The 18,955-nt window shown below is 40.5% G+C and overlaps 1 protein-coding gene across 1 annotated transcript in view; it reads right to left on the bottom strand.

The window, feature by feature from the left end:
• Window positions 1-18,955, bottom strand: part of ALPK2 (alpha kinase 2) — a 180,892-nt gene that overhangs the window by 78,811 nt on the left and 83,126 nt on the right. Inside the window, 1 exon segment of the mRNA XM_043966972.1 lies at window positions 3-2,877. Within this exon segment, the coding sequence (XP_043822907.1) occupies window positions 3-2,877 (2,875 nt within the window).

Genomic DNA, 18,955 nt, shown 5'->3' with positions numbered 1-18,955 from the left:
TACGGGGGATCCCAATGAATTTGTGGCCTTGGGTTCTCTAGTTGTGAGCCCTTCTGTTTTACCATCCTTTGCAAAATGTGTGGCTTCTCCCTCTAGAAATGAAGTCGAGGTTAATGCAACAGGCACACTTGAAGGAGGCAAGGTAGGTGAGAAATTTGGGGCACATTCATTCTCAGTGTTTTTACATTCCTTTGAACTAGTACAAATCCGTTCATGATGTTTCAGTGCAACTAAGTCATTCACAGGCACATCTTGTGTTTGGCTTATGGCACTGTTGGTATCTCTTTCATTGGAAGTATCAGTTACTAGTACAACAAGACTATTTGAAAGAACTGAGGATGCTGAAATACAATCAGCAGTACTGTCTTGGGCCTTGTGACCTGGCTCACCTAAGTCACTCTCCATAGTCTCTTGGCTTTGTCCCTCATTCCCTGCACATGGAATTCCTTCCCCAACATGTTCAACTTCCTTATAACATGGAACTTGCAAAAGGGCAGGTTTGACTTTCACCTCCTGACCAAAGCTTTCCGTATTCAAATCCCCTTCCTCTGGAATTACCCCTATTGTAAACTCAGAAGTCATTAATTTTCCTGTCCCAACACACTCCATAACTCCTAATCCATCTGTGAAATCTACAGAAGATTCCAGGATTTGTGGGTGAGTCAAAAACTGTGGAAGCAAGATGGGATGGGCCTTTATTGGCTGTCCTTCCTCTTGTGCTTTATTTATATGGTCAGTGTTTTTCTTCCCAGAGATGTCTGAGACCCCACCCAAGGCCCCTTTAAATAGTGGAGCTGCAATACATGTTTCGTTTTCATCTACGGGATCTACTGATGATTCTAGGATGCTGGCATCTTTCAAATATTGGAGAGAAGGAATAGAAATACATACATTATTTCTTATATCTTTTTTCTCTTGAGTTTTCCCATCAAAACAAATAATTGCCGAATCAGACTGATTACGGCTAGTGGATGTGTCTATTTCAGATGTGGCTAGTTTTTGCACCGAATTGTCTGCCCCAAGTTCCTCAGAAATCACACAGACATTGTCCAAAACCACAGAACCAACTTTGCTTTCCGAATCCACTGTCTGCATCGGTGGTGAAGGCTCTGAAATAAGATCCATCAAAATTAGAGATTTTTGCCATCCTCCTGACTCACAGTCTCCCTGACTACTGTTCACTGAATTTTTGTTAGTCTCCTCCTGGAGATTTTCTAGAGAATGTGGAACCTTCTGGGAGGCCTGCCTATCACTTTCATCACTCATCATGGTAACTCCAGCACTGGGGCCTCCCAAATTCCCTCCCTCCTCCTCACAATTATCTGTTGAATGTCCCAGTGGCAACAGGCTACTTTGCCCCCATGCAGCTGCAGTGGCATAGAAGCCACCCTGGAGGGTCTCTTCAGAGAGTGAACCCTGGTGAGGTTGAATCTCCTTATGCCCATTTTGCTCTGACTTTCTCACTTTCTCTTGACAATCCTCTTCCCAGCTTTCAGCCACTGCAATCTCAGAGCCCTGACGTTCACTTGTCAGTCCATCAGCAATGGCACCCAGGGAATTGCTCAAAAAATCCTCTCCTTGTAGCAGCTGTGGATGGGGTAGATGAGTTGCTGTCCCAAGGGGATCTTTGAGGGTCAGCTGCTCTGCAGCCTTAGCTGCCCAGTCACTTCCAGCAGGGGCAGGCTGTTCATTAGAAGGAAGCTGAGCAATGCTTCCAGCTGGCACCCCAGGAAAACTTTCTTCGGTTCCTTTCGAGTGATTGTTTTGAGCAATTGAAACAGCAAGGTATTTGACCTGATGGCTTTTAAGAACAGTTCCAAGAACAGGTGTTTCTTCCCCATTACTGGAAACCTGAGAACCTCTGATATTTTCACTCAGCATCTCATTTGATTTCTGTTCAGGATGCTCTGCAATCATGCTACAAAGAGGAGGTATCTCTGTTTCATCCTCATTCCTGAGAAGGAGCCTCTCATCACCTGCTTCTTGGAGTTGGGAAAGGCAATTGTTCTCTGAAGAAAAATTCTGGGCCTTCCACGCACTGACTAGGTTACTGGGGCTAAGACTGTCTTGGTTTGTTTCTAGAATTCCAGTCAATTCTTTGACAGAGTTCTGGTCACCTATTTTATTTTCTTTTGTATCATTTTCATATACTGCTTCCAACCTATTCCCCATGAAAATGCTTGTGGGATACGGTGTTGTGTTTGCATCTCCTGCCTCTCTGTTTTCACACATTGGGCAAGGGAGGTCAGCATCTTGTGCTTGAGAAAGTTGTTCTGTTGTCATGTCACTGAGCAAATATACATCAGATGCTCCACAGTGACCTTCTGCCAGCTCTGAACCCACTTGAGGCAAACTATCATCACATGGCAATGAAGAGGGAAAATCTGCATCCCCTGTTTCATGGAGTCCCCTAACCAGGGGTTCTTCTGCATCCTTTGGCAAACTGAGGGAATGTTCTGCAGTCAGATCAGCATGTGAAGCTTCTGCCAAAGCAATGTAGAGACTCTCTTGCTCACCAAGATCAGCATCACTCACCCTTTGGTAATGGGCTGAGAGTTCACAGGCATTTTCATGACTGGCCTCAGAGCTGATTTGCTCATCTAGCTTGTCTTCCCTGGGACTTCTGGGTTGGCATATGTTACTCTCTTGCTCTTGTCTCTCACTGTGTTGTGGGCCTGGAGAGCAGCTCTCCAGCTGCATGTGTTGGGCCAGCGATCCATCTCCTCCACCGATACTTTGCAGAGTGTCCCCAAAGTGCGTTATGGTCCCACTTAAGGAAGAAGCTTTCCGAAGAGATTCAGAATCTATCATGAGTTCTGAAGAGCCTTGCAGGTGGTTTTCGGTAGTACCCTCTGCACTGCTTTCCTCTTTTTGTACCTAGAGAGATAAAAAGAATATAATTATCACTTCTAGGTCCTATAATAAAGCATATCAATTATCCAGAGGATAGTTAATCCTTTAATTACCTGTACTAATGGCAAGCAGAGATAATATGAATAATTGAAATCCACATTTAATCCAATAAATATCTTCTTAGCCAGTGACTTCCCAAACCCCTCCAGGGTACTATAAATCAAGGCAATTACATTGGGTCCCTCAGAATACACTAGAGACTAAATAATTGGAGCCAAAATGGAGTTGACGCTGCCAGCAGATGCTAAAATAGAGCCTTGGTGTGCATGTGCATGGTGTAACTATAATGTATAGAGCCACATTACAACAAGCCACACATGAAAATAAGGGACAGAGAACTGATGCTGTAACTGCAAACAAGGTCATGGCTTCTCCTCTGACTTCCCCAGCTTTGACTGCCTAGTGTTGTCCTTTCCTGACTTCTCATTACTTTTTTCTCCTGAAGATTCCTCTTTTTAAAAAATAATAATAATACACATTTTGAAGATTCCTCTTGACCTGGGGTGTGGGTAGAAAGCATGGCCATATGAGGAAGGAAAACAGGAAGTCCATTGCATGAATTGTTTCACCCCTAAAACTTTCTCATAAAAAATCTATTGATATGACTCTTACATGTAAGATGGAAGAGGGCTACAGAGAGGAAGAGCTGGATTTGTTGTCACAGGCTATGGGTTTGAATCTTGCCACTATCTCTACCTGTGTGACCTTGAGAAAGTCACTTAATCTTCCTGTGCCTCAGTTTCTTCATCTGTAAAATAGGGGAGAAAGGTTGAACCAGATGATTTCTGAGGTCCCTTCCAGATCTAAATTCATAATTCTTGACTATGGATGTGGCTTTTTTTTCTTTTAAGAGAGGTTTTTCAGGAATGCTGAGCAGAATCCTTATTGTTCAATATGCTGTTATTGCCCAATAATATGATTTTTCTATTTTATTATATTGTCTCTGGGAGAGGCAATATGACATAGTGGATAGCAAGCTGCCCTTAGAATCAGGAAGATGCAGTTTCAAGTCCTGCTTCTGAGACATATTGGCTATGGGACCCTAGGCAGGACACCTCACCATTAATTCTAATGCCTTCTCTCTTGATTATCTCCAGTTTGTTCTGTATATAACTTGTTTGTGTATAGCTGTTTATCTGTTGTTTCTCCTATTAGACCATGAGCTCCTTGATAGCAGGGGTTGCCTTTTACCTTTCTTTGTATCCCCAGTACTTAGCACAATGCCTGGCACATCGTAAGCAATTTACAAAAATGTTTGTTGACTGACTTCCATCTCCTCCTGGGTGTACTCTGTGCCTTGAGGAAAGGCTTCAGGAGGCTAAACTTGGAGTCTTCTGTCTGCCCAGGTAGTCTGCTACTTCCCAATGCCTCCTTATAGCCAGCCCCTTCAGCCAAGAAGTCATCAGCCCATGTGAGCAATTTATTACCTTGATCCTTCCATCTTCCTGCTAGGAATGGCTGCTAAGGGCCAGGCATCTTTCATCAACCCCAAAGCCACCACTTCCATCTGTATCAAAACAAGGATTCTTCCACCTCCTGCTGCCAGCCCTGTCTCCAACTGGAATGCAAAAAACCTCCCATTCAAAGAAAAGCAACTCTCTTTGGCCTCAGGCCTCCCATCTCTTGCTTTACCTGTCTTTTGAGGATAGAGGAGTGGTACCCTCCACTTAATAATGAACACTGTCAACCCTGGTCAGACCCTTCATATCCCAGTGGCGCTGAACTCCTGTAGATTATAATTCAAACCCCATTATACCCTTACCACCAATTCCTCATTCCTATTCCCTTCGACTCTCCTCCCGTAAAGTTTCATCCTAACTCCTTCCAACCCTTACACTGTGTGCTCTGGAATGCCTGTTTTATAGATAACAACTTCCCTTCATCCTAAATCTTTTACTTTCCCATTCCTTTCATCTACTAGCTCTTCCTGAAACCTAGCTTCCTCTGACAACACAGTCTCCCTGGCCAACCTTTCTAGTACTAGCTGCACTTTCGCTCATTTACTTGGCTCACTGGTCAAGGAGAGAGATTTGGAATACTCCTTGCTCTTCATTGCCATTTCCGGGTTCTTTCCCTTCCATCATTCAGTTAACTTTATTTCTTTGACGTTCATGTTTTTTATCTACAACATAATCAAAATCATGGTAACTGTTCTCTACAGATCCCTACATCACCTCCCTTCTTTCCTCAATGAGTTTGATACCTGGCTCACATTTTTTCCTCTCTTTTCCAACTCCTGCCCTCATACTAAGCAACTTCAACATATATATTGACTCTTCCTCAAATACCTTAACCTTCAGTTCCTCAACATACTCACCTCCCATATTCCTTCACCCAACCTCAACCACACATAAATATGGTCATTCCCTTGATCTTGCCATCACTTATATTCAAGAATTATGAAATCCCATTATCTGAACATAATCTACTGGTTTGTCACTTGTCCTTTAAGCCTCCTCCCCTTACATAATCCTAATCATCATCTGCACTGTAACTTCCAATCCCTTGACTCTTCAATTTTTTCTTCAGTCATCTCCCCTGAACCAACCACCCTCTCCTCTTCTCTTTTGTGAACCAGTTCAATTCTACTCTGTCTTCCTCCCTCGAAGTCCCAGCCCCTTTATCATGTTGCCATTTACACCCAGCCAAGATTTAGCTTTGTATCACTTGTGCTATTCATTGCCTTCATTCCTATACATGTGCTGAACGAAGGTGGAGAAAACCATGCAACTCTTCTGAATAGATTCACTACAAATTTATGTTACATAGCCTCAACTGGGCCCTCACTGCTGCCAGGTAATTTTAATATACCTCCCCCATCAACTCACTATTCCACACTCTACATTAACTCTTCCAAAACTTTTTATCCATCTTCAAACCTCCCATGGTTTCCCCTCCCCCTACTCTCTCAGTTGAGAACCTTGCCTCATATTTTACAGAAAAAAAATTGTGGCCATTAACCATCAACTCTCTCTTCTCCCCTCTTCCTCATCTCCTATCACTCAAATACCTTCTTCCAGTTTCTTCTCCTTCACCCCTGTCTCATATGATAAAGTAGCCTTACTCCTTACCAGGGCTAACACCCCCCTACTTGTTTAAGTGATCCCATTCCATCTTGTCTCTGCCAACAGATGTCCTCCTCTGTCATCCTCTCTCTTTCTCTTATTTGCAATCTTTTAATTTCTATTGGCTCATTTCCTACTGTCTACCAACATGCCTACGTCACCACTGTCTTGAAAAACTTGATCCTTCCTTACCCATTATCATCCTGTATCTCATCTGGCCTTTGTAGCTAAACTCTTCAAAAAGATTGTCTATAATCAGTGCTTCTGCTTTGTCTCCTCTCACTCTCTTCTTAATCTCTTACAATCTGGCTTCTAATCTTGACTTCTCTCTTCAAAGTTACTAATGATTCTTAGTTGCCAAATCCAATGGTCTCTTCTCAATCTTCATTCTCCTTGATCTCTCTGCTGCCTTTGACACTATTGATCACTCTCTCCAACTTAATAATCTTTTCTCTCTAGGTCTTTATGACAATACTTTCTCTTGCTTCTCCTAACTATCTGACTGCTCCTGCTCTGTCTCTTTTGCTGGATCCTCCTCCAGATCACACCCTCTATCCATAGCTGTCCCTTAGGATTCTGTCCTAGGCCCTCTTCTCTTCTCCCTCTACATTACTTCATTTTAACTCCCATGGATTTAATTACCATCTCTATGGTGATTATTCTCAAATCTATTTATCCTGCCCCAGTCTCTGCTGACTTCCAATCTCACATCTCCAACTGCCTTTCAAACATTTCAAATTGGATGTCCAATATAGACATCTTAAACACAACTTGTCCCAAAAGAACTTAACATCTTTCCCCCTAAACCATCCCCTGCTCCCACCTTCCCTTATCACTGTAGAGGACAACATCAAACTCCTAGTCTCGTAGACTCACAACCTAAAAGTCATACTAGATTCCTCACCATCTCCTGCCCTCCATATCTAATCTGTTGCCAAGGCCTATTGATTTCACTTTTGTAAGATCTCTTAAATACATCACTTCCTCTTTTCTGACACTGCCGCCACTATAGTGCAGGCCCTTTTCATTTCATGTCTGGATTATTGTAAAAGCCTACTGGTTGATCTCAAGTCTTTTTCACTTCAATCCATCCTCTGCTTAGACACTAAAATGATTTTCTTTAAAGTGCAGGTCCAGCCATGTCACCCTACTACTCAATAAATTTCCTATTGTCTCCAAGAGCAAATACAAAATGCTCTGTTTGGCGTTTAAAACCATTAATAACCTAACTCCTACCTTACTCACTGTCTAAAGACTAAATCCAGTGATACTGGCCTCCTGGCTCTTTCATGAACAAGAAGTTCCATTTCTTAGCTCCAGGTATTTTCCCTGGCTGTCCCTCATGCCTGGAAGACTCTTCCTCTCCTCTCTGACTACTGACCTCCCTGGCTCCTTCAAATCCAGTTAAAATCCTACCTCCTCTAGGGAGCCTACCCTAACCCTCTTAATTCTAGTGCTTTCACTCTGTTGTTTCCTATTTCTCCTATATATAGCTTGCTTTGCATATATTTGTTTGTATATTGTCTCCTCCCTTTGATTGTAAGTTCCTTGAGGTCAGGGACTATCTTTTGTCTCATAGTACATTGCCAGGCACATAGTAGTAAATGTCCATCAATTAATTGATTGATTTACTGACTCCTCTTGATAGGGAGGTGGTGATCTGTACTTGTAGAGAATATTCTTTACCAGCCCTAGACCTATGAATTCACTGGTATAGGGAAATGCAATTCTATTAGGTAGTTTTCCTTCTAGAACTCTGTTTTTATCAAATTAAAATGGAAAAGGGGAAGAGGAAAGTCATTTAAAAAATTAAAATGTAGGATCGTCTTAGTTTTAAAATGCTGTGGAAAATTAGTCTTGACATATGTGATAATCTACATCTTTCCCTAAATTATACCCTGCAGGAACTGCTCATATGAGTTGAACCTAAATTCATGTAAAATATGCTGGAATACCCCTGAACTAAGTCAACTCTTAGTATAAGACTTAGAGATGACACATTTCATATGATGCATGCAATGCTTTAAGCCTAGTTTTTTTTTAAAAAAAGACACCAAACTTCCTCGTTGTCCTGCCTATAAAACTGAAATTCTCAACATTTGAATCAATCATGCCTTTGAGTTGAACCATTGTCAACTTCATTGCCCTCCTCATCAATGTTTATTAATAATTTCAAATGTTTATTGTTTCACTGGTCCATGGACTCCCTCCACCCACACCAGGCCATCGCTCTCTATAGCTTAGTTGCTAATTTTTCAGAGTTGCTGGAAATTTATCCTCCATGGGTCCAAGCTGGTGACAAGCTTCTCCAAACTTCTTTTGCTAAAGTACCTCTGTAATGAATCCTTTGTAATGCAAATAATCATATCCCATTTAACTGATTTTCTACATTTTATCTCTCAGGTTTTCTTAAAGGTGGACCCACCCAGAACAATACAACATATTGCTTTTCCAAAATCATACTTCATATTTAAATAGCACTTTATTCTTTACAAAGATATTTTCATATGCATTTCATATCGCCTTGCTTAATCCTCCAGTAACTTAGTTATTTGTATTCCAAGTATCATTATACCCACTTTGTAGATGATAGAAATGAGAATTAGAACCCTTGAGCAGCTTAGAACTCAGAGAATTGAAGGTATAAGAGATATGAAGATGAAGAAACTGAGTCCAAGAACAATTAAGTGATTTCCTAAAGGTCACACAAGTAGTAAGTGATAAAGCTAAAATGGATACCCAGATCCTGACTCCAAGTCCATGACGTTCTATTATGGAATAGCAAGCTCTGAACTTGAAAGAAGGACAGCTGGGTTCAAATCCCAAATTTAATACAAATTAACTATATAATTTGAGCAAGTCAATTTTTAACTTCTCTGAGCCTGGGTTTTCTCATCTGTAAAATGGAGATAAGACTATCACTACCTACCTTTCTAGAACAAGCAGGGTCCTGCCTGAGGCAAAAGGTTTCCATACAAGATTGCTATAGGGGAAAGTGCTTTGTAATCCTTAAGGTACTATAGAGATGTGAGTTCTTATTAAATAACTTGCCCTTGGTTACACTGCTAATAAGTGACAGAACCAAGACCGAAAATGTAGACTTTAGGGACATCAGCTCTGTGCACAGGATGCTCCAGTCTCATTTTTCATTTTGAAGAATAATTTAGATGCGAATCAAAACCATAGAACAAAACTTTCTATGTGAGTCAGCCATTCCTTTGAAGGCCATATTTCTCAGTAAGTCATTATGAAACAACCTCAGTAGAGAGTGAGTCTTCTGCTGCTCGATTTTTGTCAGAGGACCCGTGACTAGGCTCATGCAGGCTTCCTTTATGTCTTATCTTGTGGGGAAACTCTTTGTTCAGGTGAAAATAAAAACTGCTGATGGAGAGTCAATTTCAGTGTTCTGTTTTTAGCTGCTCCTTTTCTTGCCAAGCTCACACGTTTTAATATGAGAAATAGAAACAAACCCCTGTATCAGAATTAGACATCTTCCTTTAGAATAATGTGTGTGTTTCAGGTGGGTGGGTGGGTGGTAGGGATGGAGATCAGAACTGTAACCTACAGGAAGCCACCAGGGCTTTGTCCCAGGCCACTAAGATTTAAAGGACGTGAAAGTTTACCGCACGAACTCTTTCAGTAACTAGAAGTCACTAGATGAATTCAGTTGAATAGTTCTTAATTACTTCTTTTATTTTCACATCAATTGCAAAATTTAACTTGTAGACTGTTTTGTGCTACCTGCCTCAGGTGTCAAAATGGCTGGTTATAATTCTTGGAGGTCAATGTTGTACAGGAGAGGGAGGAAGAAAGAATAAATCAGATGTTAGCAACTATTCTGGACCCAACTTTCTTTTAAAGGCAATATTAAAACTGCATTTTATAAGGCTACAAATTCACACTCAGGCCAACATGTCCTTTTCAATCCTTCATTCCTTGTTCAAGATTCTAATTGTGTAAATATAACGAGGTATTTGTCTTGTAATGGTAAAGGCAGAGGTAGACACAGAGTTACATTCTCAGAAAAGTGTCTCATTAACCTCATCAGGTGCCAGTTTTCATTAACAACCATTATCCTTTATAATCTGAGTAGTTTCAGTCAGTCTCCTCACTCCTTCTAGGCCCTCATAGATAAAGATTAGTGGCGATCCCCACCACTAATCTGGTTCTTCTTCTCAGTAGAACATGGGGACACAACATTTCTTTCAAATGCCAATGAAAAGGACAGTATCCCAGCAGCTAGACCACATACATGACTTCATTTTGTCTTTCCTCTGCCAGTCCTACTGCTATTTTCCAGGCTCCCAAGCAGGAGTATGCTGGTAAATGTTTAATAACTGGCAATCCAGGGGCAAAAGCAGGACATACTTTAAAGTTTAATCTGCATTATTAATATGTTCTTCATTACTTTTTCAAATCTGGACAATCAACAGAACAATAACTCAATCCCTGATTGGTGGCTTTTGCAGATTTTTAAGGTGTAAATACTTACACTGAACATTTAACAAATGTCTCAACATCTAACTCCAGCACCCCCCTCCTTCTCCCAAGTATGACAGCAAGTTCTGTTGGCAGTTTCTGATAAGTAAGTGTTTTTCCTGCCCAGTGAATATAATTTATTCCTTTGCCTACCTCTGCCTTAAGGACACTTAGGTGGTACAGTGGATAGACTGCTGGGCCCTGGAATTAGGAGGACCTGAGTTCAAATCCAAAGTCAGACACTTCTTAATCTGGGTGACCCCAGGAAAGTCACTTAACCCTGTTTGTCTCAGTTTCCTCAACTGTAAAATGAGCTGGAGAAGGAAATGATAAACCACTCCAGTATCTATGCCAAGAAAACCCCAAATGGGGTCATGAAGAGTCAGACACAATGACATGACTGAGATGACTGAACAACAGCAAAACCTGTGCCCTGGAGTTCCTTGGGCATGACTGCTAGAAAGCTGTCTTTGTTGCCACCTGTGTAAACCCTAAACTAACTACTCAAAGTTTTCTTAAGTTCTTTCTAAACTTCCATCTCCCACATACCTGTCCTATGAAGCCAGGAGAGAGATTTTGTTGCTTACATGTCATCATCAATCATTGTCATTATAAATAAACTTTTGCTAAGTGCTGGCTATGTGAAAGATATTGAGATATTAGGTATGTACTTTACGGGCATGACCTCAAAAAGCTTATAGTACATTGGGAGAGAAAGGGCATATGAATTTACGGTAGGGGTGGGGGTGGAGAGTCCTGTGTTTTCATTAATATAGGGATCATTCTGCCTGGCAATACCTCTACTACGGTGCATCAGCAACTCTTCTATAGTCTTAGAACTTCACCTCAGTTGGCACTGACGTGAAGTGACTTGTCCAGAGTCACACAACTAGTAAGACTCATAGGCAGGAGCCAGAGTCATATTGCAGAAACAGGTCTTCTGGACTCCAAGACCAATCCTACACCAACTATGTCAGGCTAATTCTCTGGTATGTTACAGTTAAATAACAAAATGAAGTATCATATGCAAAGTGCCAAATGAGACATGTAAATCATATGTATTGTAGAAGTTCAGAGGAAAGCTAGGTAGGTAGATACTTACATGTATAAATATATACATTCATGAATACATAGAGATGATGAAGGGATAGATTATATAAATAGATAATATTGATTTAGTAAGTGCTTACTATGGGCCAGGTATTGTGCAAGGCAGAGTAGTGGCTGACCTATCTCTGTTTCATACAATCTTCTTCCTTTGTTTCATCATCCATCCTTCTCTGTAGCCTACAGGAGGCATGCCATAGGGTAAGGTACAGCACTAACTGTTCTAAGGACAATGCAAACATATGCGGTTCCCTGCTCTACAGGATATAATTTTGTTTTTTTGTTTAAAAGCCCTAGGGTTCTAACTAGTACATCATAGACTATTTAATTCCTATCTCATATAGTAAAAGATTTGTTAAAATCATATTCTTGGAGAGCAAATGAAAAGATCCTTCAAATCTGTATCTCAGTCAGAGCCCTCAAAGGGCATCGGAGAGCTTGGGGGAGAAATAAGCCTGTGAGGATAGTGTCACAGGGAGTGAAGGCAGTGGCCCATCAAATAGGCACTAAAGTATGGAGGTGATAAAAGATGTGCCGAGGAAAAAAAGGATCAAAGCAGATAAGAGGAGGCGAATGCCAAGGAAAGCAATAGGAGGAAACGTGAGACGCGCTAAAGCAAAGGAATAGGGCCAAAGGGGTTGAGGGGGCGAAGGGTCTTGAAACCACAAATACACGGATATAAAGCCTAGAAGAATAATGATACTCATCTCTCTTCCTCAGGCTCTGCTTTATCGTGACACGTGCTAGAAATGAGTCTTACTGCAACATAATTTCCTAACTACAGCATCCATCTTGTTTCCCTTGTATTTTCCTTCCTCCATGTTTGGAATGGGTGTAAATAGCAGTGTGTCCATCAACAGTTGTCTTCACATCATCAATTTCCTCCTCTGGCTCCCAGACACTTTAAATGGGGGACTCTCCCAATCCTCAACCATCCTGAGTTACTGCATCCTTAGCCACAGTTAACCTTTCCCAAATATCTGCTGAGCTTTCACTAAACAGACATAACGTCATTCGATAGATCAAATCCATACCACCTGGTGGTGTGAAACTGAAAATAGACAGAACAGACCTGTCCCTGGGCCAGTAAAAGCTTAAAAGCAAAATGCAGAATATTTTAGGGACCTGTATTTATTTTTAGGAGTTGGGCAGCATAAGGTGGGGGGGGGAACCCACCTTCACTAAAGGCTTTGGATTTCAAAACAACACATAACAAAAGATGCAAGCCTAAAGTCACAGCATGCAACTTGTTAGAATTCACCCCCCAATGTGTTTTGATGCCCTTCTGACTCTCCCACCCTTCGTAATTGGACCTACCACATGCCTGGGATTTGACTTGCTCTCCTTCATTCCAGTGACTCCTGTGAAATGAGAAAACTTCAGCGGGCTATGTTTAGAAACCGGGCTTATTTCTGGGAAAGTCACTGAGTTTTTAATGCTGGTGCAGCTTATTTATAAGGGGCAGAAACATAGGGTTTGCCTCCCTTTCTTCTATGATGCTATGAACTTGACCTTGGTACTCTAAGAGGGTGTTCAGGGGGCCCGCAAATCTTGATGTGGATTCAGCAGGGAGTTTTTGCCAAGGAGTGTGGTATAGTAGAAACAACATCAAAGCAGAAGCCAGGAGACCTGGGTTTTCATTTTGGCCTCAACAGCTATGTGACCTTGGGCAAGTAAGTCACAGGGCCTTCCTCACATGCAACATCCTTTTCTAGAGCAGGGCTTCTTAACCCTGGGTCTATGAAATTGATATTTGAATATTTTGATAACTGTATTTCAAATCAATTGGTTTCCTTTGTAATCTTATGTATTTTATTTTATGTATTTAAAACCTTATTGTTACAAGGAGTCTATAGACTTCACTGGACTGTTCAAAGGGCCTATGACACAGAGAAGGTTAAGAATGATGCTGTCAGGGGGCAGCTAAGTGGTGCAGTGGATAAAGCACTGGCCCTGGATTCAAGAGGACCTGAGTTCAAATCGGGCCTCAGACACTTGACATTTACTAGCTGTGTGACCCTGGGCAAGTCACTCAACCCTCATTGCCCCTCAAAAAAAAAAAAAAAAAGAATGATGCTATCTCACAGTTATTGTCAGAACAAATCAATCAATCAAGAAGCACTTATTAAGCATTCCCTGTGTACCAGACACTATGCCAGGCACTGGGAATTTAGACAAAGAATGAAAAAATTCCTACATTTTATCTACCTTCTACTATATCTGCATCTATCTATACTCTATAGAATGAAGGGGTCTACATTTTATCCAGTGAAATAATTTATATGAAAGTACAGCAGAAATAAACGATGCTATCTTTACATTTGAGGTACTGAATTCTGAGAGAATTGCGTTATCTTTCAGATAGCTGACACCATTTTTATGATAAATGCTTACTGAATGAGTGAATAAGTGCATGATAGGAGTAATTTGTTGTTTTGAGTAATTTTTCAGTTGTATCCGACTCTTCATGAGCCCATATGGGATTTTCTTGTCAGAGATACTAGAGTGGTTTGCCATTTCCTTCTCCAGCTCATTTTACAGATGAGGAAACTGAGGCAAACAGGGTTAAGTGACTTGCCCAGAGTCGCATAGCTACTAAATGTCTGAGGCCAGATTTGAACTTGGGGAGATGTCTTCCTGACTTCAGATATGGCACTTTAACCACTGTGCCAATTAGCTGGCCTATAACAGTAATAGTAGCTGACATTTATGTTTTAAGGTTTTCAGTACACTTCCTATGCATTATTAACATGAATTTTTATATTCAATCAGTTGCCAAATCTCACAGTGATAGCTGCATAACGTCTCAGGCCTCAATAACGCTTAACCTGTACTATTATAATCATCTCCTAATTGAATTCTCAGTCTCTTCCTTCTCCCATCCATCCTTAATACAGCTGGCAAAGTGATTTCTTTAAGTACAGAGCTGACCATATCACTCACTGCTCAATTAGCTTCAATGGCTCCCTGTTGCTGACAGGACACAATATAGATTCATTTAGCTTTTAAAATCCTTCACAACCTGGCTTTCACCAACCTTTCTGATTTCATTCTACATTATTTCCCTTACTGAAAGGCCCTATGATATAAGTAATAGAGAATTGGCCTCAAAGCCAGGAACACCTGGGTTCAGGTCCCCCTTCTGATACATATTGACTTTGTGACCCCAGGCCTGGAACATCCTCCATCATAAAGTCCCTGCCTTCCTTCATTTCCAAACTACCTTATGCTTCACTAATTTGTTTCTCTCTCTCTCTCTCTCTCTCTCTCTCTCTCTCTCTCTCTCTCTCTATATATATATATATATATATATATATATATATATATATATGTGTGTGTGTGTGTGTGTGTGTGTGTGTGTGTGTGTGTGTTTGTGTGCATATACATAAATATGTATGTTTCTTAATCTTATATTTATATTGTGTATATATACACTTATTTCTTCCAATAGAGTTTAAGTTCATCGTGAGTAAAAACTATTTCATTCTTTGAATTTCTATCCCTAGCATATAGCAGACACTCAATAATACTTGTTGAGTGATTAATTGATCCAAAGATGAGTGGATTAACCTCCCCCAGGGACTGGGGGAAATTTATTCAGTAAAACCTAGGTATAGAGGTACAGGTCTCAAGTCCACTGTGAAGGGTGTTCATCTAGACAGGTGGTGAGGAGCAGCTTGGTAAAAGCAAGCAGATGATGGGATGGCCTGTATGGGATGGATAGTAGGATGTGATAGCAAGTTGAAGCAAGAGCAAACATGATATCATTTTTGTCTTTATGTCCCCAGAATCTAGCAGAGGGCTTGGCACATATTAGATGCTTAACACATGCTTATCAATTGACTGATGGATGCATTATCTTTCTTGAGCTTGTGAGGAAGATGTGATTATTATCCCCATTCTGTAGATAAGAAAACTGAGGCCCAGAGAGCTTTAAGTGACTTTCCCAACATCACACAACCCATAAGAGTCTGAGGAGGAATTCAAACCTAGGCCTTCCTGACTTCAATTCTAGTCATGTTCTGTCTACCATGTTATATCCATGTAGATGTCCATGTATATGTGTGTATGTGTTTGTGTATGTGTGTCTGTATATGTACATATACACATGTGTATATTTATTTTCTTAGTATACATGACTCTATGAATTACAGCCTTAAAAACTGGAAATAGCAATTTTCCTTTGGGAAATTGAGCTACTCGGTGAGAACAAGGGACTCTGCAAAGTAAAAGGGCTCTGTTATTAGAATTAGAAGGCAAGGCCTGAGATATTACTGTTCCTGCTACATGTGATAAGACCCTGATACATCCCATATTTGTGCCTTTGGGCTTCTCCCATTACCAGAATTCATTTCTTCCTCAGAGACACATCATAGAATCTCTAGCTTCTTTCAAAGCCCAGCTTAGGTGCCACCTATTACATGAGGACTAACATGATCCCTTTTCCCCAGTTGCTGGTTTCCTCCTCTTACTCTCAGAAATTAACTTTTAGGGGGCAGATAGGTGGCACAGTGGATAAAGCACTGGCCCTGGATTCATGAAGACCTGAGTTCAAATCTGACCTCAGACACTTGACACGTACTAGCTGTGTGACCCTGGGCAAGTCACTTAACCCTCATTGCCCCACGAAAAAAAAAGGAAAGAAATTAACTTTTACTTTTATTTGCTTCTCTGTGTTAATTTCATTCCTTCTTTCCCCAATCAATGGTAAACTCCCTGAAGGCAGAGATTATTCTCGTTTTTTTTTTTCTTTATATGCCTAGCACTTAGTATATACTTAATTAAATGCTTCTTGAATGAATGCATGAATGGGTTATGTGCACTTTCCTGTATCTAAGCTTTTTCAGGTTTTTACCTATCCCAACTCATTCACCATCTTCTACTGACTGAACCCTTTGATCTATGAGATGGGACTCCCCCAAACAGAAGATTCAACAGCTTCTTTAAAAATTGTGTTCACTTGAATTTCCATGGCTACAATAGGAATGACGTGCTCCTGTGCTGGTCACGTTGATAGAGGAGTGTAAAGTGCAGAGGATTTTGGAACAGACAGAAGAAGAGATGGTGACACTATTTTATAAATATAAAGGTTTGGGAATTAGGAGATGTCTATCATACCCAATTATCAGAAGAATCCAGAAAGCTCTCTTAAGACCATTCCCCTTCCCTATGGAAAACTGAAGAATCTCCTGTTAGCATAATAACTAGTGAACCCCAGCAGAGACCTGGGGAATGAGTGGCAGGTGCTATAAGTAGCTGTGCTGCCATTTCACAGTGCAGAAGGGGATGATGCATTAAAGGAAAAGGAAGGGTAGTTTCTCTTACAGATGTAGGCAAGATGTTTTTAAGCAGAATTGGTTTAGCAGTGGAAAGAGGAACTGAACCAATTATAAGCTTTTATCATCCACAGAAGGGCCAGCTGTAGTTGTGCAAGTAACACAGGGTTTTCCATTTGATAGATACCCCATGCATTCTATCAGTGTGCTGACACAAAAGGAAATGCAGCTAGATTGACTGAGAGAAGGGTTATAGGGTTATAGTATGTCTGTATCTTCCCACTCAGGGAGACTGGGGTACCTATCCCCAACATACGTTGTCAATTCACCCAAAGGGTGAATCTGTGATGACACAGTAACTTAAATGAAACAGGCTGTACGCTTCTAAAGGCAACTGATCTGATTCTCTGCCACACCAATCTAAGGCATGTTTGGGAGCCCTGTCTTAGAATATAAGTCAAACAAATTCTAAGCTTTTCTCAGATCTGTTTCTAAGGTTGAATTGTTTCATAAACTGTATACTTTTCTTCTCCATTGTATTCACTATTCTTTAATCCACTCCTGAAAGTTCCTTAGTTTGTTGGCCATGTGTTGTGTTCCAAAGCCACAGACCAAATGCTCGGTCCTGCAGGTTACACCCATAGAAACAAACATAACCATGGGTGGTCTTTAGCCCCCTGTCTGTATCTTTGAATGGACACATAGACCATCAGCATTGGGGTGAGTAAAAGCTGCTGGGGCACATTATATTTACTTCATGTAGGTTTGGCCTTAGAAAGAAATCTCAAAATGGACAGAAAAAGAGAATTGGAAGGATAGTCAATGATTTTAAAATGTTGATTTTATTTTAATAAATTAAGACCTGGAGGTAGCTAGGTGGCACAGTGGATAAAGCACTCAGGAGGATCTGAGTTCAAATCTGACCTCAGCCACTTGACACTTACTAGCCGTGTGACCCTGGGCAAGTCATGTAACCCCAATTGCCTCACCACTATCATACTGCAGTGATGATAATAAATTGTACAAACAAACCAACTTCATGTAAAAATGTTAGAAGTCCAAACCAGAAACAGGAAATATATATTATAAATATCACCCTCATGCTCAGCTTTTCAAAGGTAGCTTCAAACATGTGGCCATAATGATACTTAAGAAAAACAAATGTAAGTATAACTGTTAAGCCTGTCTCTTTTAGACATATGACTATTTTTGTAAATAACAAAAAGTAAAGAGAAATATATTATGCTTCAGGACTCTGTGGATCACAGCACCTTTCTTACTGTTGGTTGCTAGCTCTTTGCCTTCACTGACACCAAAGTAGGGTTTAGGGTCCATAATTCCCTCTTGCCTTGTGTCCTCTATCTACCTCCTATAAGTCATCAACACAGCAACTCACTCTAGGCCAGTCTCCTTTAGTGCAATGAAAGAAACCAAATTCTGGCAGATAGTACAGAAATATATGGGTATAAACTATAATACACAAATGCAGAGAAAAGGTAGAAGGGCTGTCTCAGGCTAATTTAAGAAACAAATTATACTCCCATTTCTTCCTGGAATGCCTTCATCCAATTTATTCTTTATCCAAGATTCCATTGCTCAGTGACATACCTATACTTCTTTAGATTTTAATCTTCTTTCACTTCTACCTGAGACATCTTTGGCTTTACTAGTTGCCAAACTTCTATTGGACTAGAACTTTCCCCCATTTCAAATTAGAATTTTGCTTTGAATTGGAATATTTGCTCTCCTAATTCATGGAGTGTCAGGATATACTTTTTACTTTCTTGTTTTCTTAAACATGAACTGTTTGATTTCTCTTAGAGAAAACAGGCATCTCTTGTCTACTCATAAAAACTAACCATTTGCATATATATATATACATATATATGTAGAAAATATAAGCACAATTGCATGCATGATACTAGTTAGGTATATACAATTGGGATAAGAGGGGGTGCTATTTATCATGGGCCTAGAATTTAAACTTAGTCACTATGTTGAGTGGTTTTTTAGCAGATTTTCCTTTTAAAAGAACAACAAAAACCTTTCCCCTATCAGCTTTCTTTTCTAAGTAATAGAATGACAAGAAGACTGCAGTCCAGAAAAGAATTTGAG

Source organism: Dromiciops gliroides, chromosome 1 (genome assembly GCF_019393635.1).
Source record: "Dromiciops gliroides isolate mDroGli1 chromosome 1, mDroGli1.pri, whole genome shotgun sequence".
Classification (NCBI taxonomy): Eukaryota; Metazoa; Chordata; class Mammalia; order Microbiotheria; family Microbiotheriidae; genus Dromiciops; species Dromiciops gliroides.
The sequence above is the reverse complement of the archived record's forward strand: the minus strand, read 5'-3'. Positions and strand labels throughout refer to the sequence as shown.